Below are 26,608 nucleotides of genomic sequence, written 5' to 3' on the forward strand. Positions count from 1 at the left end.
CAATTGCTAATGCTTCCCTGTCTATCTGAGCATAATTCCGCTCTGCTTTGGTTAGTGTCCGGGAATAATATGCGATTGGTCTTTGTATCCCTTGGTTGTCTAAGTGGCTGATCACAGCCCCTACACCATAAGGTGAAGCATCGCACGCTAGGTAAATTGGTTTATTTTCTATAAAGTGGGTTACAGTTGATTGGCTGGAAAGAATGTCCTTTAAAGTTTGGAAACTAACTCTATGTTTGTTCAGCCACTGCCAAGGAGCCTTTTTATCTAAGAGTCTGTGGAGGGGTTCTGCAATGGCAGCCTTGTGTGGCACAAACGTATGGTAGAAGTTTACTAAGCCAAGGAAGGCTTGTAGTTCAGCCTTGTTCCTTGGTTCAGGAGCCCATTTAATTGCTTTAATTTTGTCAGGGGTAGGATGGATTCCATTTTTGTCTATCCTGAACCCCAAAAAATCAGTGGACTTAACCCCAATGCAACATTTTTCCTTTTTTAGTTTCAATCCAGCCCTCCTAAATCTGCCCAATACCTGTTCCAGCCGCTCTACTAACATTTCCTCATTTTTTCCAGCTATCAAGACATCATCAAAGTAAGGGCATACACCAGGTATGCCCTTTAAGGTCCTCTCCATCACTTCTTGAAAGATGCCTGGAGCTGCTGCAATACCAAATTGCAGTCTGTGGACTCGGAACGCCCCCTTGTGGGTAACAATCGTCTGTGCTTCTGCAGCCTCTTCAGAAACAGTCAATTGTAAGTACGCATGCGCCAAGTCTAGCTTGGCAAACATGGTGCCGTCCTGGATCGTGGCGAGGACCTGCTTCACCGTCGGGACCGGGTAAGCATGTTTTTTCATTCCAATGTTCAGGGTGGCTTTGTAGTCAGCGCAGATTCTCACATCCCCATTGGGTTTGAGGGGTGTGACAATCGGCGTTTCCCACAAACCACCCTCAACAGGTTCTAATACTCCTTGGCCTACAAGCCTGTCGAGCTCGGCCTCGATTTTTTCCTTCAGGGCGAAAGGTACCCTTCGGGCCTTAAGCCTGATAGGTTTTACTGAGGGGTCTAGATTAAATTTAATTGGGGGCCCTTTGTATTTACCGAGAGATCCATCGAATACGTCTGCAAATTCATTGCAGACTGATTCGAGGGTCTTCTTTTTAATTACTGAATTTATTCCCCCGATCCAAATGCCCAGGGCAGGGAACCAGTTAAGGCCAATTAGACTAGTCCTATGTCCCTCAGTAACTATTAAATCTAAAAACCCCTTAAATCCCTTAAATTTAACACTAAGGCTAATCTTCCCTTTTATTTTTATTGGGCTTTTTTGAAAGTCAGTTAATTGAATTTTTGTTGAACTAAGTGGAATTTTTCTTCCACTTATTTGTTCAATCCTCTCAAGGGTTTCACTGGAAATTATTGACACTGAAGCCCCTGAGTCTATTTCCATTCTGCAAGGAACCCCTTGCAGATGGACTATGATTTTTAATTTTCCTTCTGGAAAATTGCTATTTTTCCCGTTTCTCCTGCGGTTGACACACGCCACCTCCCCTAGATTTGGAATTTTAACCCAGGGTCTAGGGGTCTCTTTGCCACTAAAGTAAGGGGTTACCTTACCTTCGGGCCACACATTGACTTTGTGAAGGCGGTTGTCGCGAGCACAGATGGCCTGGATGTGGCCGGTCTTTCCACACGCCCTGCACTTTGCGGTACGGAATCGGCAAGAGGCGCGGGGATGGTTGCCTCCGCAGCTGCCACACCGGTTCTGGTTGTCGTTGTCGCGCGGTCTGGTTGCGGTGTCCCTCCATGGTCGTTGTGCCCCTGTCGCTTGTCTTTGCGGAGTTGCGGGTTGTTGACGGCGGTTAGGTTCAGGCCCCTCGCTTCTGGGTGGTCTTGGCGCCAATTTCCCGAATCGCCTGGAGACTTCAGCAATATCTTCTTCCCACTGCTGGTCCACCTCCCCGCAGTCCACATAGCCCTCTTGGTTGATCTCGGACGACGCTGCCATGCTACTGCGGGGGGGGGTCGCGATACCCGGTGGATTCGTACGTTAAAAGTTCATCAATCACTTCCTGCAGATCGCCGGTGGGTTTGGCGATTATTCTGTTTTGTAACTGCTCGTCACGCAAGCCCAGTACTACTCGGTCCCGAATTCTTATTTCTAAATTGTCGTATTTACATCGTACTGCGGCTTCCCTGACGGCAGCGACAAATTTTTGTATGGATTCTCCCGGTCTCTGGTTCCTTTTCTCAAAGATGCGCCGCCAGAAGAGTTCGGATCTCCTAGGTGTAAAGTGGACCTTTAGTTTGGCTAGGAGGTCGGCATAAGGCACGCTTGAGACCGGTTGCGGTTGACACAATCCGACAGCGATTCGATAGACCGGTGTGCCGCAAATCGTCAATAATGCTGCCGCCTTTTTCCGGTCGTCTGTGATTCCGTTCACTAGCAGGAACCCTTCGACTTGTCCGATGTATTCTTCCCAATCCTCGGGGAAGTTTGGGTCGAATTCCTTCAATGACCCAATTTGCGCCATTCGGCGAATTTTTCGTATTCCGCCGCGGCCGCTCGGTTGACTGTGACACGTTTTCGAATTTGCCGCCTTTGCACGACAATTCCGCCAATTCTCTGGTCTTCTGTCTATCCCACCCTCGTCGCCAATTGTTTGGTTCTGATAGACGAGGACTCAGAGTGGTTTAACAATGAACGGGTTTATTGAATACACAAGGTCAACTGTCAACTGTCAAATGTTGCAACCTTTTATAGTGGAACTGTTTGAACTGTAACCAATCATCGGAGTCTATTTTCCCGCTTCTTGTTTATTGCAACCAATGATTGCACCTGAATCTCCCGCTCTAAACCCTGCTTTATTGCAATCTACTATTTTCCTTGTTTGCAACTATTTACATACACAACACCCAGTATTGCTTTTCCTATTTTTTTATTGACTATGAAGGCTACTCCATTTCTTCTGAGGGATTCTTGCCCGCAGTAGTATAGCTGATGGTCATCTGAATTAAATTCACCCATTCCTGTCCATTTTAGTTTGCTGATACCTAAGATGTCAATGTTTAGTCTTATCATCTCTTGTTTGACCACGTCCAGCTTTCCTTGATTCATGGATCTTACATTCCAGGTTCCTATGGAGAAAAAATCTTTACAGCATCGGACTTTCCTTTCACCACCAGACACATCCACAGCTGAGCGTCCTTTCGGCTTTGGCCCAGTCGCTTCATTCTTTCTGGCGCTACTAGTACTAGCCCTCTGCTCTTCCCCAGTAGCATATTGGATGCCTTCCGACCTGAGGGGCTCATCTTCCAGCATCATATCGTTTTGCCTTTTGGAACTGTCCATAGGGTTTTCATGGCAAAGATACTGGAGTGGGTTGCCATTTCCTTCTCCAGTGGATCACGTTTTGTCAGAACTCTCTGCTATGACCTGTCCATCTTGGGTGGCCCTGCATGGCATAGCTCATAGCTTCATTGAATTACGCAAGCCCCTTCGCCACGACAAGGCAGTAATCCATGAAGGGGAGCCCAATTAAATAGATTAATATAAAATGTTAAAATACCCCTAAATAGGCAAATAGGCAAAATACCCCTAAATAGGCAAACACTAGCTGATGTTCACTGCAAGCTTGGATTCTCTAAAAAAAATCATGCCCATGATTATAGTGTTTTGAATATCAGTATGATTCTGGAAACTGAAAAGACAACTTAGAAGTAGTCTTGTTGTTGTTAGTTGCGAAGTCGTGTCCAACCCATCGCAACCCCATAGACAATGTTCCTCCAGGCCTTCCTGTCCTCTACCATCTTCTGTTCCTGTCCTCTACCATTTAAGCTCACGCCTACTGCTTCAGTGACTCCATCCAGCCACCTCAGTCTAAATTACTTTAAATCTGCATTCTAAAGGTTTAAGGAATGCATGGTAGATAATGGGGGAAGCCTCATAAATTATACCATCAATCTTCTGCTTGTTCACCATGATGGAGGATTGTCCCTGAATAAGTAATGCTGATCACACCATCAATTTATTCTTAAGCTCAAGTCAAAGTTTTGTTTTTATACTTAGAACTACATGACCCAGAAAGGACCTTTCTCAGAAACATTCCTTAAATTTTGACCCATTTCTCCTCATTGTCACAAGTGAAGCAGGACAGAAGTAGCTTCTGCTATAGGCTCAGGATCATAAAATAGTTTCTAAATTTCCCATAACCAAATGGCTATCTTTATATTTAAAGCCACTTGGGTGATGGTAGAGCCAAAACAATCTGCACTTTAATAAAAACACACTAGTCCTTACCCAAATTTCCAGATACAGTTTCTTGTAAACGTGTTTACAAGCAGAATATAAATGAAATACATTTAACATCATATAAGATCTTGTGTAAGCTTCATCTGAACTGAGTTTTAGTTGGCACACCAGATACGTTATTTCTTAAACCCTGGGAAGTGCAATTTTAAAATGCCAGGTGCCACAGTCCTTGATGAAGCAGCTCTGTTTACTAGTGCTATAATAATAACAAACCATTATAAAGTAATTAGATATACAAGTTGTAAGAATAGGCATAACCCTCATGAATGTATATTCCAGGATACAGAAAGGAAAGGAAGGATGTTGGGGGGTGGGGGTGGTCAAAAACTGCTAGATGGCAGGCACATTGTCACACCAGAAGCCCTGCCTCTTTTCTAGGTCCTTGTCCTGTATCAGTTTAGAGGATTCCAAGGGACAGATAATGAACCAAACAAGATTCTGCTTGATTTATAAGTCATTCCTTCAACTGATGTCTAAAATGCTAGAAACAAGCTTCGTTAAACATGCACAATTAATCTCTAGGCAGAGAGCGAGAGCGGCACCCTGCAGAGACATAATGTTATTTGATTAGCTTGGCAATTTATTTATATTTTATATTTTTAGTCATGGAATAAAAAAAACCCTCACAGATGCACCAAATAAAAAAGGCAAAGTAATCCAAAAAAAGAGGAGAAAATATAATTAAATTAAAATTAGGCAATAAGATCTTAAAAAGTGCTCCAAAATCCAGCAGCCAATGTTCTAACTGATTGTTTCAAAGCTAGATTACAAGCCTCCTTCCAGTAACTGCAATCAGACAGAATTTGGCAAACTCCCTCTGAAATTTCAGTCACCTGATCTGCTAGTAGAAAGACTGCATTCACCTTGTCCAAACTAGTAAGTGATTAAGTAGCAAAGCATTAGTAGGTCAAGGTGCCAGCCATGCCCACTTCGCATTATGGTCAGATGTGGGAGACCGATTCAAATGCCTGCTTTGAACAGGGGCAAAGATGATCTTGTAAGGCAATCTTATTGTGTCTCCCTCCTAATACCATGGACAACAGACTGCTCAGTCCAGTTGGAGAAAGGCTCTTTTGCACAGGACAGATAAAATATCTCTGGGGTAAAAGGGTGTTTTGTGTTTTTGAATTAGCTAGCATTGTAATAATGGGGGGAAATTCCAGAAGACTTGAGGGGAAAAATCTTGCTTTACTTTTAAACCAGCTCTCTGAAGTCCACTTAAATAATGAGCCAAAAGGCCAAACATTTCAGGCCACAACATTTAAGGTCAGCACCAAACCTTACTGTTTAAGAATGTATGCAATTACTTTCAAATTTAAGGAGGCTAGTGATCCTTCAAGGTGTATGCTGGAGAGGCTCGGTAGGGCTGGCAGGAGCATCTTATTAAAAAAATGATTTTTTAAAAAAATTAACATTGCAACTATGAAGGTAGTGAGACAGTGCAAAGCAAAGCACTGAAAAATGATCTACTCACAGTGGTCTGGTCACTTCTGCTGGGGCCAAAGTCCAAGGCAGATGCTACAAGAGCTACAGCTCAAATTTGCCTAAGGAATGTCAAGTTAGATAGCGTATGAGAAAGACCAGAGGGAGGGAAAGCTCACACATTGCTCTAATCACATCTATTTCTCTTGATTAACTTTATTCTGGAAGGCAGAGAGACTATAGTCAAAAGTGCATTGATTTGCTAACAAAATAATATCCTAAAAATCCTTGGCATATGAGATTATAAATTTAAAGCAATGAACCAAGTGTAGGAGAGCTTGGAATTCCACAGAAAGTAGTCAATAAAACTAAAGAAGTCAACCTCAAAAGAAGACCTGAAAGAATTTCTGCAAATTTTCCAGGAAAGATTTACAAATCTGTTAGGAACTATGAATCTAGGATAAGATTGACACTGGGAATGCTGAAGCTATTACACAAGGTCATGTCAGGAAGCCTTAAAGAATGAAGCACAATACATACCACAATTTTGGCATCAAAGCTCAATAGGAAGTTCAATTTTACATTGACCTTAGGCAACACAGCGAAACTATTTTTGACAGGTTACAACACCCCAAAATGGTCACCTGTTTAAGGCACAATACCTATTGACCTTAGATTTGGTTAAAGGCTATTGACAAATTGCATTGGAAAGAGAGTCCAAAGAAAATACTGCATTCCCTCAAGGACCTTTCCAGTTAATTAAAAGACTTTTTGTATTACATGGAGCTACAGCCACTTTTAAATATTAATGTACTGTAACTATACAAATTGTTGCACAAGAGGTAAATGGTGTGAGGCATAGTTTAATTATATTACCCTATATAGAATCAATGGCAAAGATCATCTAAGCATTAGGAAAAGTAGTATCAAAACTTTAGGAAGCAAGAATCACAATAAACGCTAATAATGCCATCTGAGGCTAAAGATACTAAATATCTTGTATTTATGATTAGAAATGGGGAAGTAAAGCTGGAAAGGAAAAACAGCTATCCACCCAAAGCTAGGCTCAAAATAAAAAAAGGAAACAATCCTTCTTTGAGTTAACAAACTATTACAGCCATTTTTAACCTATTACTATACCAGGACCCAAGTCCTCAAGACTTTACCCAAAAAAAGAATCACCAGCCACCTGGGATTTTTTTTTTGCAACCTTTTTCAAAACTCTTGTTAAAGATGGAGATTTTTCCCCAATCTATTATTAGTAGTAGGTATGAGCAGGTGAGGAAGCTGTTCTTTTAATTGACAAGAGAACGGATTGCCATGTTAAGACAAGGATGGCCAAATTGAGTTGAAGTAGTAGGACTTCAAAAGAGCTTTTCAAACCTTAAAAAGGGAGAGGAGAGAGCTCCATTTACCACACATCTTGATGGGAAAGGTATTCAACAAATGCCGAGGCCTCAAACAGCACTATCTTGCTTTTGAGAAGAAGCAACATCAGTTACTGACAGGAAAACCATAATGAGATGGTGCATCCCCCTCTCCTTTCCCCCAAATGTTCTAAAAGCCAAAATGAAGAGGCAAGCATATCAAGCCCTCCCCCCACAATAAACGTAGTCCATACACTTCAGCAGTCCTGTGACTGCCAGATTCTCTGGTGTAGAATTCACTGCTTCTCTCTGAGTTTGTGATCCTTCCTTAAAAAGGTTACCACCCTTAATTATCCTCAACTGGCCAAGGCATAAATACCCTGGCAACCTCCCAGCTAATTACTAGCCAAGTGAAACCCTGCTTCGTTTATTTTAAGATCAGCCAAATAAATCAAACACTGCTTTCTGCTATGGCAAGTAAAGTCTTGTCAATCTGGGCTCCTGGTGGATGCATTCCTAGAACTTTCCTGGTTACAAAATGAAAATAGCCTTCCATTGACTACTTTTATGCTTTTTTTTATCTTCCCAGTCTAGTCTACAGTCCAGGTATCACCTGTGGTCTTCTAATTCAAGAAGACTGTGTTCCAGAGAATAAATGCTGCAACAGAATAGGCCTGCTTCATCGATCTTGCCAGATTTAATAAACTGAACCCCGAGCACGTCCATCCTAACAGACTTAGTAGGATAAGTACAAACTATTGGAGAAATGCATTCCCTCAAATAACCTAGCCCCATACTGTGAACGGTTTTATAGGTAATCGCTTCTTGAACCACACTCAGAAGCAAACTGGGTTCCAGTACAGCTCCCAAGGCAGAAATGTAACATGGGTGAACCAAGATATACCTATAAATTGCAACTTTCAGATGTTCTTCATAAGCAGTACCATATAAGCAGTCCTTTCCTTCATATTGAACCTAGATGTGATGGTGACAGGACTAAGCATTGCACTGTCCCAAAGAATTCAGTGATTGTTTCATGAGGGAGGGGAAAATATGGACTTTCAAATAGTATTGTTCCTGAGCTGTGCCAGTGAAGGAATGAAGACGCTTGCTACTCCCTCCAGTAATCTCCAATCAAGCATTGTGGATCAATTGAAGGTTTCTACCAAATAACTATAGGTCAATAACAAGGCCAGTCCCTTTTCTTAGACCAGAATACTCTAACTTCCTTGAATTTTCAAAAAGAGTAGTTCATAAACAGCAATTGCAAATTGCACAAAGGAGCTGAGAAGAGCAAGGGTAATATGAGTCTGGAGTAGATCTCTTAATCCTAAATTATAATTATGAAATCAGAAGTAGTGTGAGAACTGCAGGATCCAGCTGGTACACACATCAGCTCTCTTTGTTAACCTTGGGAAAAAAAGAATCTTGTTCATTAGAAGCAATGACTAATGAAAGCTACATATTTCTCTGAGATGGCACAGGCTCCCCAGAGGTATTGTGCGAGCCAACTGATGTCCACAAAGATGGGTTCAAGCTCAGTAAAGTTTGCAGCAGAGAACAAAGAACTGCATTCAACAGGAAAGCTGTCAGAAGTGCAGCCTTTGCAAGCCCTCCCCCCTTTTGACAAGCACTTTAGGGCCAATGCAGTACGTGAGCATTTTGGAATGCAAACCAGGAAGGTGCTATGATGGACAAGAACAACTGCCAGCAAGTGAGTGGAAAAGAAGGTGCCAAAAGCTGCCTCACGGGCAATGGTGTTCAGTGATGAAAAAAGCACCCTTAAGAGATTTGGAGTGAAGACACCACTTGCTGCTCTGATGGAACTAGCAATCCTGAGGAAAAAGAATTAGAGCAATGTCAGGAACTAAAACTCCTGCAAGTTCCCTTAGATCCGTGATGGCGAACCTGTGGCATGCGTGCCACAGGTGGCACGCAGAGCCTTCTCTGTGGGCACACGTCCCATTAATCAATCAATTTTAACTTCTCGTGGAGAAAAAAAAGATCTTGCAAGGTTGGCATTGATTGATTGAACTTTTTAGTCCCACCCAGTCTGCCATTACACCGCAGCCACTCCCACCCGGCACCCGATGATACATAAGTGGGTTTTGAGTTGCAGTTTGGGCACTCAGTCTGTAAAAGGTTCGCCATCACTGCCTTAGATTGAAGCTTGAAATTCCCCTGAAGAAAAAGAGGAGGGGAAAACAACATTGCTTTGTGATTAGAGCTATATTCTTTGTCATTTTCTAACATGTAGCTTGATGCACATGATCTGCTGCCCTGAAAGAGAATATCAAAATGAATCTTTATGCATGTCTCAAAAAAACCCACCCCTGATATTTCACAGGTAATTAATATTGCATAGACCTGAAAGAATTTAATTGCAAATGCCTATGGGGAAAGAAAAATATATCACTCTGTTTGCAAAATGCTAGCCTGGGATGTGTGAATCACTGCCTCTCCTTTATGAGAAAAGTTAATTGGTCTCATTTAAGAGAACAAACCGTAAGGGGCACAGAGAATTCTGGTGCTGTGATTGTAATTAGATAATCAGGCAGGCAATTATCAGATGGACTCTCTGGTGATATAATGTAGTCCCACTTGCCTATAAAAATAATTTAGTAAAAGCAAGAGTATCTTCTACCTACATATAACTAAAAGCTATTTAAGAGTTGGGACAGCTTGCCATCTGTGGGGGCTTTATCACTGGAGGTCTTCAAGAAGAAACTGGACAGCCACCCGTCTGAGATGGCATAGGGTCTCCTGCTTGAGCAGGGGGCTGGACTAGAACAGAGATCTCCAATCTTTTCAGGCTCACGGCCCGGAGGGAAGGAGAGCAGCTTCTAAATAAGCGTCTGCGTGCATGCAAATTTAATTTAATAATTTAATAATTTAATTTGTATACCGCCCTTCTCCCGAAGGACTCAGGGCGGTGAACAGGGCAATACATAATAAAAAACAGGATACAAAAATTAAAAAGTGATTAAACAACTATGCCCGTAGTAATTAATACATATTAAAAGTTAAAACTAATTATAAAAAAAACCCAACCCCATCCCGTCAGACCAGGCCAGCTTGTTCAAAAAAGAAGGTTTTGAGATCGCACCGGAAGGAGCGAAGGTCGGGGGCCATCCGGAGCTCAACCAGTAAGCGGTTCCACAGGTCTGGCGCACCCACAGAGAACGCCCTTCCCCTGGGGGCCACCAATCAGCATTCTTTGATCGGAGGCACCCTGAGGAGGCCCTCTCTGTGGGAGCGCACTGGACGGAGGGAAGTTGACGCCGGCCGCAGGCACTGGTGCGGCACTAGCAGCTCCATTCACACATGCGCAAATGGACCGCGTACACCCACCAGGTGCAAGTGGCCCCATTTGCGCCTGTGTGCATGCACAAAGGGCCTGGGTGCTAGCATGAGTGGGAGGGAGTACATGTGTACACGTGTGTGCACCAGCCAGCCATTGCTGTGGCCCACTGGCCAAGAGGCTGCGGCCTGGTAGTGGGCCACAGCCCATAGGTTGGGGACCCCTGGACTAGAATACTTCCAAGGTCCCTTCCAGCTCTATTCTGATGGATTGATTGATTCTTTTGGGTTAACGAAATAATATACCTTCCTATTTAAAAGTATAGGAAGTGGCAACTAGTCTGTTAATCAAAATCTTAATCAGAATAGAACAAGTACTTCAATAGTCTAGGAAAAGAATACTGAAATTGTCAAAAGCCCATTCTGATGGAGAAGGGGTGGAGTACATTTTCTCATTGTACCTTATGAGAAACAGTTTCATCTTTGGCAATCACTCTTCAGATGCAGGCTTTAGATCAGATCCAACTATTTTTGAAATGAACTGGAGTCAGTCAGGCAACTTCCAGAGCTCTAGATTGGGCCCTTCAAATGTTTTGCCTCTCCACTCATTCCTGAGTATGATAGGATTATAGTTTAAAATACTTTATCTGAACAGCAGAAGTCTTTTGATACAGAGGAATGGAGCTCTTCTATAAACTATTTCTCACTCAAGGAAGTACGAATGCTGCAGAACTGCATGAGAGATGGCACGGGAGCTGAATTAAATGCGAAATCAAAACCATTGTTGCACAACCCAAAGCAAAGAATTAATAATCGGGGACACGTAGGCAAATAGGAGACTTTGCAAATGCTAGTACCAAGTGCTAAGAGGCGTGACTTGTGGAACAAACTCACTTAGAAAATGCATGGACTGGGAGAAAAGCGACATAAGAACTCACATGATTTCTACAGATATTTTTATTAGCCTGACTTAGCAATATACACAAAGGGACGGAAGTCAGCTCAAATATAGGTCACTGTATTCCTGCTCTAGGTTGATAAAAATAATACTGACTTCCTTACTAGCCTCTGAATGACCTTTCACCTTCAAGTGATTCAAAAGTGACTGAAAGTTCAAGATATCCTGCCCCTTAGCTGTTACTAATCCTGGTTTTATGGACCTCACTTAGCATCCACCATCGTGTGCAGAAGACTTCTATGAATTTAAGTCTCCAGTGAATTTGCCCTTTTTTTTCTAAAGATAACCAAAGGAAGAGGGTTTTGACTGAAATGCTGAAGGTGGGATTGTAAGAATACAGGGTAGCTAAGTACAGTACATAAATTCAGGGGCAAATTTATAAAAACAAGACTAGCTTCAAAGTGGGGGGAAAAGGATAAAAGGAAGGTTTCAAGTTTTGTTTATGAAACTGATTTTTACAACAAGGTGTACTTTCTGTGATAGTCATTACTTTCACAATCTGCTCTACTCTATTCACTCTGACTAGATGGAGTGCAGGTTCTACATCAGAACTTGAAAGATCCATCTGCAGTGTACCCACTATATATTAAGAAGTTAAACAGATCTTCTATGGATGATTTTCTTGGAGAGGCTTATCAAGATCATACCTCTTAGGGAGTATGATATATTATTTCAAAGTTTTAAATTGTATTTTTCAACTTTTTGGGGGGCGGATGGAATATCTGTTGCAGGTCTGTTGTTGTGTTTATAGGCAACAATCTGCTCCCACAGACCTCCACCAGCCATCTGCCACATTTAATTTAATGATAATGATAATGAGGAGAAGAAGAAGAAGAAGAAGAAGAAGAAGAAGAAGAAGAAGAAGAAGAAGAAGAAGAAGAAGAAGAAGAAGAAGAAGAAGAAGAAGAAGAAGAAGAAGAAGTTGGAAGGGACCTTGGAGGTCATCTAGTCCAACCCCCTGCTCAGGCAGGAAACCCTATACCATTTCAGGCAAATGGCTGTCCAGTCTCTTCTTAAAAACTTCCAGTGTTGGAGCATTCACCACCTCTGGAGGCAGGTTGTTCCACTGGTTCATTGTTCTGTCAGGAAATTTCTCCTTAGTTCTAGGTTGCTTCTCTCCTTGACTAGTTTCCATCCTATGCTTCTTGTCCTGCTTTCAGGTGCTGTGGAGAATAGCTTGACTCCCTCTTCTTTGTGGTAGCCCCTGAGATACTGGAACACTGCTATCATGTCACCCCTCACTCTTCTCTTCGTTAAACTACACATACCCAATTCCAGCAACCGTTCCCTATATGTTTTAGCCTCCAGTCCCCCAATCATTTTTGTTGCTCTTCTCTGTACCCTTTCAATCAATCAATAAATCTGACATCAGTTTCTACTAATCTGTTTATTTGTGATGATATATTGGGACCCCCCCCCAAACATCCTAATGGAATGGTGAGGAGTCTTCTGGATTGCTTTTGCCTGAGGATAGCTTGTGATTGATCATGCTCACAATGGAAGCCATTCACTCACATGCCCATCAAATTCCAGTGTGCCCCAGCTGAAAACAGATTACCTACCCTGATTTAGCATGTTGTATTTTTATTTCCATTATATGTAAGAGTTGGCCCTGCAGCTCCTTCATCCCAGCGCTTGCAAAGAATGGTCTGAAACTAAGATAAATCCCCTTATCTAGGCTGTCTGGAATTTGTACTCTTTCAACAGCCTTCAAAATATGGGGCAAGATCCAGTGTCAATGCACCTGGAGGACATCAGGTTGAGAAAAGCTGCTTTGGATGCACTTAATCAACTGGAAAGAGAGAATTTAGCTTTTTAATATGTATTACACTTTATTAGCATTTTTGACTAGTGCTTGACTCTGAGACAAAGCTCTTTTAGCTTATGATTACCTAAGAATGAAAAACTGTAAAAACTAGCTGTTTGGGTCACCCACAAAGCTGTCTCTGATTCTTGCTTAAGGGCCTAACCCACCCATATTTCACTTTTCCTTGGCAAATAATGAGAGCAGCAGAGGGAAACTAGAGAGTTATCTTAATTACGATACTTTACCTCCTGGGAAGATACACTTGTATATAGTTTGATTGACTGAACTTTCTCAATACTTGGTTGCTAATTTTCAGAAGTTCCAGTATTCAGTTTGTTTCCCCAAGCTTTCATAGCAGATTCTGTGTGCTTACATAGCTATTTCTGGGGTATAGTTGTTTACAGTATAAGTAAGCTTGTTGATCAGAAGGTCGGCAGTTTGGCGGGTCGGATCCCGAGTGCCACGTAGCAGAGTGAGCACTCATCCCAGCTTCTGCCAACCTAGCAGTTCGAAAGCACGTAAAAATACAAGTAGAAAAATAGGGACCACTACGGTGGGAAGGTAACAGCGTTCCGTGCTCCTTTGGCGTCTAGTCATGCCGGCCACATGACCACGGAGTCGTCCTCGGACAAGCGCTGGTTCTTCGGCTTTGAAACGGAGATGAGCACCGGCCCCTAGAGTCAGAAAAGACTAGCACACATGTGTGGGGGAACCTTTACCTTTTTTTAATTATATATACGTAATTATTTTTCCCTCCCCCATGAATTTTTTAATGCAAAATTCTTTCTTTTCATTCAGAGGAGAGAAAGAAAGAAAACAACAACAAACAATTTAGTGGAGAAGAAATCTGCTTATTTTACCACATTCAATAAATACTAAGTGATTGCAATAGTATGAACAGTCCACGTGGGAAAGGAACTGAAAGGACTCAAGCAGACACAAAACTATACAAGAGGATATTGAGGGGGGGGGGAAACTAGATATGCACCTGGGGCTACTGCAAATTACTCACTTAAGTACTTTATGACTTATGTAAATCTCTTTAGTAGGGTTTTCATCCTACATATATTACTGTAAATGTGAATTCAAATTTCTTTTAAGGAGGCCAGAAATGAGAGACTGGGAGTTGAAATTGGAGAGACTCAAGTTCCACTCAGCTTCACAGGGTGACTTTGGGTCAATCGCTCTTTAATCCCAAATTACACTGCAGGTAATCCTCGATTTATGACAATTGAACCCAAAATTTCTGTTACTAAGTGAAACATTCATTAAGTGAATTTTGCTACATTTTACTGCCTTTCTTGCCACAGTTGTTAAGTGAATCACTGCCGTTGGAATTTCCCCCTTCACTAGTAGGAAGAGCAGTTGTTCAGTGGAATTAATTGCCCAGAGAGGTGATGGGCTGCCCTTCGCTAGATATATACAAGTGGAGGCTAAACAGCCATTTATCTATATGAGATGCTTTAGTTTGGATTTCTGTTCTGAGCAGGTGGGAAAATGCCTGTTTCATCTGATCAGGGGACTGGAGGCTAAAACATATAAGGAACGGTTGCCGGAATTGAGTATGTCTAGTTTAATGAAGAGAAGGACTAGGGGTGACATGATACCAGTATTCCAATATCTCAGGGGCTGCCACAAAGAAGAGGGAGTCAAGCTATTCTCCAAAGCACTTGAAGGCAGGACAAGAAGCAATGGATGGAAACTAACCAAAGTGAGAAGCAATCTAGAACTCAGGAGAAATTTCCTGACAGTTAGAACAACTAATCAGTGGAATGACTTGCCTCCAGAAGTTGTGAATGCTCCAACACTGGAAGTTTTTAAGAAGAGACTGGACAGCCATTTGTCTGAAATGGTATGGGTTTCCTGCCTGAACAGGGGTTGGATTAGAAGACCTCCAAGGTCCCTTCCATCTATTCTATTCTATTCTATTCTATTCTATTCTATTCTATTCTATTCTATTCTATTCTATTCTATTCTGTTCTGTTCTGTTCTGTTCTGTTCTGTTCTGTTCTGTTCTGTTCTGTTCTGTTCTGTTCTGTTCTGTTCTGTTCTGTTCTATTCCTCAAAGAATTAGCAGTTATGACTCTTGACCCTTAACCTACAGGATATTTGTATACGTTGAAGCATTAGGCTGTTTCAAATAGCATTTGTCAAGACTGGCTGTTCAATCTCTCTCCCCCCCCCTATCCAATCTGCAGTAGAGATGGAAGCTATTCATTTCATAATTTCAAAGGTTCTTGTTTTTAAAAATGTATATTGCAAATTTAATTATGTTTGTTTTTCATATAATGATGGATTAAGAAAAGTAACATATGAATGTGTCCTCCTTTCAGTTTTAAACAAACACACCCTTCTTAAAATAGCTGATGAAAAAGGAGAAATCAGACTGTTTGGGGACTATTCAACAAACATTGGGAACTCCTATCAGTGAATCTCCTAAAGATAATAGCATTTTAACTGAGCCTTCCTATGGTAGTATGCTAGCTAGATTTGTGCCAGCCTTCTTTTGCAGAGATACAGTAATTCCAAAATCTACCTCTGATTTTATTATTTATGAGAATCACATTTAAGGTTCAAAAGCAAGGAACGTAGAAACAGCCCATGCAAGCCTGTAATATATTTTTCTTACAATTAGCAAGCAAATTCGTAACTAAATGTTTCCTACAGTAAAACATTTTAGATATTTTTAAAATAAATCTTAAAGGAAATATCTACCTGATTGTACTATATATGAAATTACACAGAGATTTTTCTTGGACAGGCTGCCCCATTTCTATCTGGCAGAATATGCTGTACTCCAAATTCTTCTTCAAGGGAACATCCTCATTCTAATTTAATCAAGTGCAAACTGGAGTTCATGCCAGATGTTCAATCATGAGTTAATCTCTCTCTTAAGGATGGAAAACACTGGATAGACAAGAAAGTAAGCAAATATTTGGCTGTGTCCCCCTTCATTTTAACTTCAATTATCTTAAACTGAATAACAGCTAATTTTAGAATGAGTTTATTTGTGGCTCATCAGAATGATAAAGAGACTTCTGTGAGATGGAGACTTGATCTCCAAATTTTCCAGGTTAGTCTTATTTTTGACCTGGTGTCTTCTCAATCTGGTATGGTTGATGGCCTTGCTTTCTTGGAATTATGGAACTGACATCCAACTATCAGGAGTTCAACCAGATTAGAAAAGAATGTTATATCTCTTGCATAAAATACATACAAAAATAAGAAGAGTTCAATCAGTCAGACCAAAAACCCACCAATTAGTTTGCACAGTCGCCAGCCACAAGTCCAGTCATGAGTATGACAGAAATTCATCTTTTCATATTATCCAGCCTTTCCCAGCATCTGCATTTTCCAGGATTCTTAGCTAGCCAACAGATCAGGACATACTACGTTTGACAAGATTGTCATATAATTCATTAAATAACCAATCATTTGGAGCCAATGCCACATTCTTCCTCTTCTTAGAAAAACTGCTCCCAATACAGATGCTGTTGCCATGCTATGGCTTATCTGCTGAGCAAGAGCAGAAAAAAAAACTAAGAAAAAGCAGTCATACAAAGTCTCTCTCTGTTCTTTTCCAAGGATTTAGACTGGAAGTGAGGAACAGAGCCTTATGGGAGCCAATGTGTCTTTGTACATCTTCTCTGTATTTATCTTTCTCCTTACTCTATATGACCTTAATATATTTAGATTCATATAATTACATATTAATAAATTAGAATCTGGCATGCTATAAAACAAAGCATGCAGCAGTTTGATCATGATCTCAAGGCAAGTTACATGGACATTTCTCTTAATGTTATCTTCCCAATCTCCCATCCCCTCGAGATAAGCTCTTTCTTAGAACAGACATTATGAAAACGGCCAAATGTACATTTCATTAGTCATGATGAATTTGCAACCAGTTTGTTTTAATATCTACATTCTTTTCTTTTGCTTGCAGGACATTTTGAAATGAGAGATATTAATTATATAAACAGAGTAGTCAAAGGAAAGGTGTCTAGTACTTTCTCTGCTCTATTATTTTGTTCATGTGTTTAGTCAGAATACATTTTTAGGATATTAAATTGCTGACAGACTATTAAAATCTTATTTATTTATGCTAGCCCTGGTTGTATAACATTTCTTATTTCAAAGGTTATAAAAGAAAGTACAAAGCACTAGAGCAAGTGTGTCCAACTCACAGCTAGTAATGCAGTCCCACAAGTTCGTAAAAACTATTTAAAAATAGGTTAAAATAGGTTAAAAAAGGTTTATTTATATACATGAATTATATATTTTATATGCAGCCCAATGCAATCCTTCTTCACTCAGTGTGGCCCAGGCAAGCCAAAAGGTTGGATAACCATGCACTAGACCAGGGGTATCAAACTCAATTTCATTGAGGGCCGCATCAGCATTGCGGTTGCCCTCAGGGGGCCAGGTGGGTATGGCCAGGGTGGGCGTGGCCTACTGGGTGGGCGTGGCTAGAGTGCGTATAGCATACTGGGTGGGTGTGGCCAGCTCTACATCGTTCGCATCAAGGGTGCCTATGGGGGCCTGGGCAGGAGTGGGACAGATCTGAGGGTCTCTGGCAGGAGGAGGGTCTCTGGGCCAGGGCCAAGGCAGCGGGGGCCGTTCCCTCACTGTTTCCAGGATGGCTTCACAGGCCACATGAAACCACTTCGCGGGCTGGATCCGGCCCCCGGGCCTTGTGTTTGACACGTCTGCACTAGACGCAGGGGTAGGCAACCTTGGCTCTTTTATGGCTCGTGGACTTCAACTCTCAGAATTCCTGAGTCAGCAAGGCTGACTCAGGAATTCTGGGACTTGAACTCCACAAGTCATAAAAGAGTCAAGGTTGCCTACCCCTGCACTAGAGCAAGAGGAAGCACAACTTCAAATACTAGATGAAAACTGACCATGTTTATGAATAACTTATGAATAACCTTCCATCCCAAATAAGATTGGTAGGTGCTATTACCTGCTTACTGTATTTTAGAATGGAAGAACAGAATAAAACGGAATAAAAAAGCTTCTCCTAAAAAAAGAAAATAAGCTGTACATTATCTTCAGAATAAAAGAGTTTGTGTTTCCGGTGTGTTGATTTATGGGACTAAATATATTTTAGTTTTGCAATACATTTCAGGAGAGATTCAAGAAACATTTTGGCAAAGATTCCTAGGATTTCAACTGCAATATTAATTCCAAAGTTTGAGAGAAAGGAACATGTAGCCAAGGACCAGGGTAATTTAATTTTATATACATTACACCACAATTTTGTATCTAAGACCAATGAAAGGGGTTGGTTCCTTTCCCATATCCAGAATCACAAGCTAGAAAAAGAATTTTCAATAAAAGTAGAAATAAAGAAATATGAGAATCTCCCCAAAATTGGCCACAGATATGGATGTATTCTCCAGTACCTATTTTCTGCTTTTCTGCCAATATTTGGGTGGATTGGATGTCTTCTCTCTGCTATACAGAATGGATCTTCCAAGTCCAACATAACATCTTCCATGTGGAACCAGTGAGAAAAATGAATGTTGTCTTTGAGAATAGGTTCTTACCTTCAGAGGGCCCTTGTCATTGCTGGGCACTAATTTTGGACAACCTTCTTGCTAAAAGATGGGCCAATTGAAGATAGGAATTAAGCTTGTAATTTTTAATAATAGATAAAAAAGAGAACTATGTTACAGTTCTACAATTTCTCCTGGGAAGATGTAGATGAGCCAAGCTGGCTGAGCTTCCAATGGAATGGGTCATTACTGTTTATGTTGTGGACTATTTTGATACAGGCCTTGATAGGCCTATAGGTCGAACTGGTGAAACTTTGCAGCTTAAGTGGAGTTATTGGAAATGAAATTAGGAAAGCATCTGAAACCCAGAGCTCCTCTGTTCTTAGGTAGATGTTGCTGGGTGACTGATCTTTCTCTACTTGGTTTTGCCACAGAGGCAGGAGGAGGATCATCTTCTGGACCTATTGAATTCACCTTGGGCATAAAGATCAAGTCTAGGTGTAGAATGATGATGTTCTGGGCTAAATGGATGATTAATTCAAAGTCTAGAAAGGGATATGTGTACTGCACTAGCTGGGGATCCCATAATGGGTACCAGTAAAGAGTAGATAGACATAGTAGAGCATCTTTTCTTAGGACTCTCATAGTAAAGTAGGTCAAGACACTTTTGTTGCTCCTCAGTGTTAGGTCCAAGCAGAGCTAAGAACCCTGCATGCATAAAATTTTATCCTTATATAGACTCACCGATAGGAACACTCTGTGTGTGCATGTGTTTTGGATGAAGGCTGATCACTTTAGCAAATAATGGATGCTTGGACTATGGAACTGCTTTTATGTTCTAGATATACTCAGTGACCAGCATCTCCATCACAGGTTTCCCATCATCCAACATTCTCCAATGAGCATGGAATTCTGGAGGTAATTAAATGTTTCTGAAGGTAGTACTAAGTTCTTGGTGGAGGCCTGGCCTCAGAAATTTCCTGTGAGATAGGTATATTGGGAAGATACCCTCAAGCACCTGGGAGACTGGAGCTAGGATTTCTACAGTGATGATTCACAAGGCCTTATAACTAACCAATAATGGCTTCTTCACCACCTCTGCATGTGGCAAAGCTACTAGTCTCAGAGAACACATCTGCTGACAATGGTTGTTAACACCAAGTCCATGGGGGATGGATCAGATTCATTTAGGCCTATTCTTGCAGGCATTCCTGAGTAGTTGTGGAAAATCTGTTATCTGGAAAAGCCTGGTGGATTCACAATTTGGCTATTAGTCCTTTTCCTTATTTAAAGGGTTTTCTTTCCCTCCTTACCCCAGCCCCCAACTGATTGATTCTGAGTGTAACATCTAAGTCATTTGCCACATAAAGACATTTTTATACATTTGGTGACAGACATTTTGTCTTACACTGTTGATCAAACTGTCATTCCATACAGTGAATAACTGAAGGGGAATTGGTAAGATATGGAATGGCACTGCTTCCCCTTTCTCATTCCCCTCATGAAGTGCCCTGGCTGGAGAACCTCCCAGGTATTTCCTGCCTTTTTTGTCTCCCTTATGAGCAAGAACAATCAGAGGAGCATGCTGATGAATCTAGTATTCGCCATCTCCATCTTCTATTGCCAGGAGTTGCAGAAAAAGGGTATTTGAAAGGCTATCCCACGCTTACATGCTTTGGGTATCTACACAGCCCAATCTGAATTAAACATGAGCTGACTTTCCAAAAGGATAAGTCTAATCGACTTCAAACTTTGGAATAATGTTTTAATATTTTTAAACAGGAACAAAAAAAAACTTTCAAGGCTAAGATTTATTAAAGAGTTTTTATTAGCAAGTTTTCACTGGAAAGTTCAGGGTGTGCTAATAGAGGAGGCACATGGGCTTCAGTGTTTGGCACAGGACATTCAACAGAATTGCACTTTTTTGTTATGATTCGGCTACAATACTCTAAATTTTCAGAGCAAAACTCAGGACCAGCCTCTACCGTAACATTTTCCAAACATTTCTCAGTTTGATTCTTTGCTTCTATCCCTGGAGCAGTTTGGGGCAAACCCTGGACACCCTCCATTTGAGCTTGCTTGTTTGGCTTAGATGAAGAACTTTTATTTTCATTCCTGTTCACTTCAGTGACAGTTTTATCTCCTTTGGATCTGTAGTTACTACACAGCCCTATTTGATTGTCAGACAATCTTTGTTCTACTTCAGACAGAGGTTTCATAAGCACTCTTTTGCAGAGGGAGGAGGATGAACCTACTTCATTTGGAAGAACTGCTGAGTTCTCTTCAGTGTCTGGAGGACTGTGGGACTGAAAACGAGGGACTGAGTGGAGAAAAACATTTGGGGGAAGAGAATTTTGAAGCAAGGGTCTTTGGAACCTGCCTTGTAGACAACTACAGTGGAGAACATGCTGGACAGCATTCACATAACCACCAGAAGAATGAAGCAAGGCACTGATGGGAACTAGGGAATTCTGGACTTGTATGTTCCCAGATGAAAGAGAGCAGCGATAGCATAATGTTTCATTTCTATGTTGATGCAGACGGGAGCATTTCATGTCTGTATGCTGCTGTGGCTCTAAAGAATGACACTGTTCGTTTTGACTCAACAAATAGCAAGTGGGATCCTGCTCACCCAAGGATGACATTGCTGAACCTGATTCACTGTTAATGTTCACATTCAGTTCTGTGTTATATGTTGAGTGAAGAGTATGTGGGTTTGACAGCCTGCCACTGAAGAACTCAGGGCAGATGTGCATTTCTTCACAGGTTCTCTTCTCCACTGCAGTATCGCTGCTGGTGTGGGATGCTAATGGCTGTAACTCATAGTGCTCATGTTCGCCTTCTACATCTGCTTTCTGAGGTCTTGAATCAAACTGGTATTTATTGACAGACTGAGCTTTAGTTTGTTCTCCATCTCTTTGGCCACCTGACAATGCCTGGGAGAAAGCACCACACCGTAGTCTTTTGGGCAGAGGAATCTGGCCAAATGTTCCTTGGGGTCCCAGGCAACGGCACATACACTGGAAAAAGAAAGTTGCAAATGCCCAACTAATGCACATTATGAGCATCATAAAGGTGCCAAGCTGTGTATAGGCTAAAACTGTAGAAGGCATCATCATTGCTCCAGCTACAAATGTAGTCAATGCAGCCATAGCAATTGCTGAGCCCATGCGGCTTAGAGAAAATATAACTTTCCCTTCTCGATCAGGATCTGGAGCCAAGCGGTAAGCAATGCCATAGTGGACAGCAAAGTCCACAGATAAGCCAACTGCCACAGAAATGGTAACAGACTCCAAGACGTTTAGCTCCCAACCCAGCAGAACCAGGGATCCAACTGTGACAAAAATAGTTCCTGCTATTGAGACTATTGCATAGAGACTTATTATTATATTCCATGTGGTAAGCAGCATTACACTGAATGCAACAGTGACAGAAAGACCCATGGCAATTAAAGTACCGTCAGAGAGACTATCTTGGAGATCATAAAACTCTAGATTACTCACAAACCAGCCACCACCTAAACCTTCTGGAGCAGAAATGAGCTCCTCTGAAATCCAAGTGTCCACTTCCTGATAGAACTTATGCATCTTCTCATATGCCAAGGTGAAAAGGTAGGTGCTTTGGAACTCTAGTACCACTGCTCTGATGGTATCATTTATATCAAAGCGAGGGCCAGGAGTTTTGCTATCTAAATGATAGCCTGTGCTTTCAAGTTCCATGATGGCCCTCTTGATGCATAACTCAAAGACCTCCTGCTTGTAGGGGAAGCTCCAGTGGCTACAGCAGGGATAAAGAGCGGGCTCATCACAGTCTTGATTTTCCATCCACTGCTTAAATGTCTCAATAAAGCAGCTCGTGAAATCTTGCTCTTCTGTTTGGTAATAAAATGTCTGATTCCTCAGCTTCTGACAAAACTTTAAAATCCAGAGCTGTGAATCTGGGCTTGCAATATTGAAAGTGCTGTCTAGCTTCAGCTTGCCTTTGCTTTTAGGATTTAAGGGATCCCCGTTATCCTCAGGAGAGACCCCCCAGATAATAGTGATGGGCATGTGAAGCTCCTCTCCATGATGGACCTGTTCAAACATGAAAAGTTTCTTGAATTCAGCATCATAACGCTCAAAAGGATGGGAAGACCGGAATACTTGAAACTCAGCTAGTTCCAAGGAGGGTAGCTTCATCTTTGGATTTACACACACAATATATGCTCCCCCAACTGTTAAGGCTAGGAACCAGACCAACCAAATATATCTAAATTTTATCACAATGCATGGCAACACTTTTTCAAAAAATATCCTAGATGCTTCTGAGATGGCAAAAAATACTTTACGGACCACTTGGCCCAGCACTGTCCAGCAGCTTTTGTTACTGTAAACTCTTGCTTGTGGCTTTACAAAGCAACTAAAAATATTGAGGAGATACCGCTCGTGTAAGACCACAACTGCGGGCAACCATGTCACCATTAGGATATAATTCACTAAAATGGCAGTGCCAGCGTAAACACCAAAACACCTGATTGCTGTAATATTGCTGACATAATTAGCATAGAAGGCAGCAGCAGTAGTAAAACTAGTAACAAACATCGAAAGAGCCGCATGTTGCAAAGTGATGCTCATGGTTTCCGAAGTGGCAGCATGAGACTTGTCAAATTTTGTGTAGCTCCACACATCACACAAGACAAAAGCATCATCAGCTCCAATACCCACAAGAATAATCAGTGCAGTGAGGTTCATAAAGGGGAAAAACTCAAAATTAAATACAACCCGATAAAGGAAGTAAGAAACAATTAAGGAACTGATGATTGCAAACATGGTCATCAGTGTGATAAACAAGGACTTGGTATAGAAGCACATCACTAACAGAACAATCACTATGGCTATAGCAGGATACACAGTATCCATTAATAGATAGTCCTGGAATAAGCTGTGCTTTATTCCAAACTCAATCCCCGTGATGATGGTGATTCCATCAGACGAGTTCCAGTTCTCAAAATTATCTAAATAGATATTCATCATACTGTCTCCCTTTTCGGTAGGTAGAAAAAGCATACTATATTTTAAAGCTGGTAAGCCATGATCCAAGGTCTTTGGGCTTAGAAAATCTTTGTCCACTATGTAGTGAAGTATCTGGTAAACAGCATTGTACTTGGTACATTTGCGTGGCACATTTGTACACTTGAGCTGGTCTTTTCTTCTTGCTGCCGTATCCCAACAATCTGGCCCCAGGGTCCCATTATAATAATATTTTGCACATGTGCGGAGCAGCTTCAGAGTATGAGAAACATCTCTCTCCACTATTTTTTGACATGATGATCTGTTATTTAAAATGGCAATATAATTGCCTAATGTCCAGCTGGGACAGCATGAAGCATTAGTGACCTTCTGGCAGAGATCCCCAAACTGAGCATGGGATCGTATCTGTGGGAAGAAGAAAACAGAGAGTTATAACTGAATACCAATGATAAATGACCAGTAGTGGTGTTACATGGAGATATCATCGTGCTTATCACTACCTGTGTAGTTGCTGCTTGTTCCCTAGACTAATTATTCCTTAGACAAACTGTAGTTTCTGAATAGTCTTTAAGGTAGCCCCATGTAGAGTATGTTGCAATATTCCAAGCAGGAAATAATCAAGTTAGGAGCGATCATCAGCAAGGCATCACCATCCAGGAATGGGTGCAATTGGCACACAAAATAAAGTTGTGCAAAGGCCCTCTTGGCCATGACTCCTCCATCCTCAAGGAAAAGCTGCATACCAGTTTTGTCTGGGGGACTGAAACCCTACCCACTGTGGAAGGGTGGAAGTTGCCGGATCTAAACACCTAAGCCACTTGTTCACTCCTACAATCTCCACACACTGGGAGAGATCCTTGATGGACCTTGCAATCGTGTGATTGCCATTTGCAATCTTCCCTGCCAGTTTTTCCAGAAAGTCAAAGGGGAAGCCATCAGGGAAAGGCTGTGAGCTGCTGCTGGTTGCCAAAAAGATCCTCTCTGGTTGCTGGTGGCTGGCTGAAAAAAGTCAGTCCCGAAATCCAAGCAGGATGTTAGCACAGAACATGTGCAGCAAGAGGTGTTTCCAACAAGCCTCTAGTAACCAGGACAAGTCCTCTCTCCCTGGCTCCAAATTCTCCATGCCAAAATCCTGCTTGGATTTCAGGATGGACATTTTTCAGTTAACCTCCAGAGACAAGAAGACAACATGTTTAGATCAGTTGATACAGATTTGTCCTTCACATATCATAAAGAAGTACACTAATTATGCTTATCTATCAGTCAACTTCATTTGGGAGTTGAATCAACTCTCAAAAGCAAATTCATTTTATCTTAAGAGGAAAAATTTGATATGAACAGCTGAACTTTAGGAGACAAAACTGATTATAATTTCTAATGCACAAAATCAAGAACAGGCTATAATGCTTTCAGGATGCCTGAAGGCTAGGCTCACAGCTTATGCAAAATTTGTAACTGTCAAACTCCAGAGACAATTCTGATAAATTTGTTCAAATTATAGTGAATAATCTCTCAAGCCTTTGAAATGGGCATTCATGCTGTTTTCTATTCTCAAACTTGCAGAGAAAAGCTCTAGAGAAGTTCCTCTGCCTAGTTAAGTAACTCCTCCACTTGTTTCAAGTGTCAGTACAGTCAGTATGGTTTGTACCCAGGTCAACAGGCTGAAGGTCAACTTGATCAAATGGGACTCTTCTACTAAACTGTTGATCTTCAAACCTGGCAAGAAGTAGACTATACACCATTTCCCACTTGTTCTTTACTAAGACAGACGTCATAGGACATTCCTGGGGCCAACTCATAAGTAATGAAATGTGCACAACAATGGGAGAAACAACTTGAATAGACATAAGAAGAGTATTCCTACATAAATCTTCTTACACAAATCATTTAGAAGGCTGCAGCATTCCATTAATTGGGCTGACATTAATATATTATATAATGTGTTATATAACTTTTAATATATTTCTTTCATGGTGTTTATTAACCAAATTTCCCTTCTTGATTGGAATGCGTAACAAAAAGCCAATATTGATATAGTCTGTGTACTTCCCAAAACCACTAGCAGTTTTATTTATATTGATTGAATTATACATCTGCTTAAGCATTTCTAAGCCAAGTGTATTTCGATAAGTTCACTGCAAAACTGGCTTCTCAAGTGCAGCTCTTTTATAGCACGTGCATACATACATAAACAGGATTTAGACTAACACTGCCTGGATATTATAACAGAATTAATACGGCCTTATTATTGTTAAAACAAATTTAGAACAAGAAATCACCTCACATTCCAAGAAGAAAAGGATAAGTTACTTTTGATTGTTTCCCGATAAAAATATCAATTAAGCTTAGCGAGAAAAAATGAGCTACCTAATAAAAACAAAGTACTGGAATACTATATTCTTATTTTTCACGGCAGAGTTCAGATTTATAAGGAAAATGCAGCATGTAAACCCTGTAGGGTCACCTAGACAAAGGAGGAAAAGAAGATTATGTGCTTCAATTATTCAAGTTCAGGTTGAGATGATGCTTTATCTACTATTCTTCAGCACATTAGAGGCTGTCCATCTTTGCTGCTAAAGTCACCTTCACTGAAGATAAAAATGGATTAGCTGCTCATACTTGGAAGATCAGGCTTAGCCTGGAACTTATCAAATGCCTTCTAAAAACAGTCTTTAGAAAAGATGGCCAGGGTCTATTTTATTGCTTGATCAAAAAGGCATTTGTACAAGCTGGGTTAAAAGTATCAGCAGGATGTTTTCCACTTGTCTGGGAACTTCTAAAGAAAACACAGCAGTTGTATTATTTGGAAATGTTTTTCAGATTTCTTATTCATACCACATGGATTTGCTTAGCAAAGAAAACTTGTGTACTGCAGAGAGCTTTGAGGGTACAGTAAATCTACAGCACATATTCCTCTCATATGTAAATTATGCACCGA

General features: G+C 41.1%; 1 protein-coding gene across 3 annotated transcripts in view; it reads right to left on the minus strand.

The window, feature by feature from the left end:
* Positions 1–20,475: 20,475 nt before the first annotated feature.
* The window catches only part of DISP1 (dispatched RND transporter family member 1), a gene marked incomplete at its 3' end in the record, with an annotated part of 70,697 nt that continues 64,564 nt past the window's right edge, over positions 20,476–26,608 (minus strand). For all 3 annotated transcript variants that reach the window (XM_083350717.1, XM_083350718.1, XM_083350719.1), the window contains one exon: positions 20,476–24,075. In XM_083350717.1, the coding sequence (XP_083206843.1) occupies positions 20,476–24,075 (3,600 nt within the window). The remainder of the gene's footprint in view (positions 24,076–26,608) is intronic.

The sequence above is a fragment of the Vipera ursinii genome (assembly GCF_947247035.1).
Source record: "Vipera ursinii genome assembly, chromosome: 1".
Taxonomy (NCBI): domain Eukaryota; kingdom Metazoa; phylum Chordata; class Lepidosauria; order Squamata; family Viperidae; genus Vipera; species Vipera ursinii.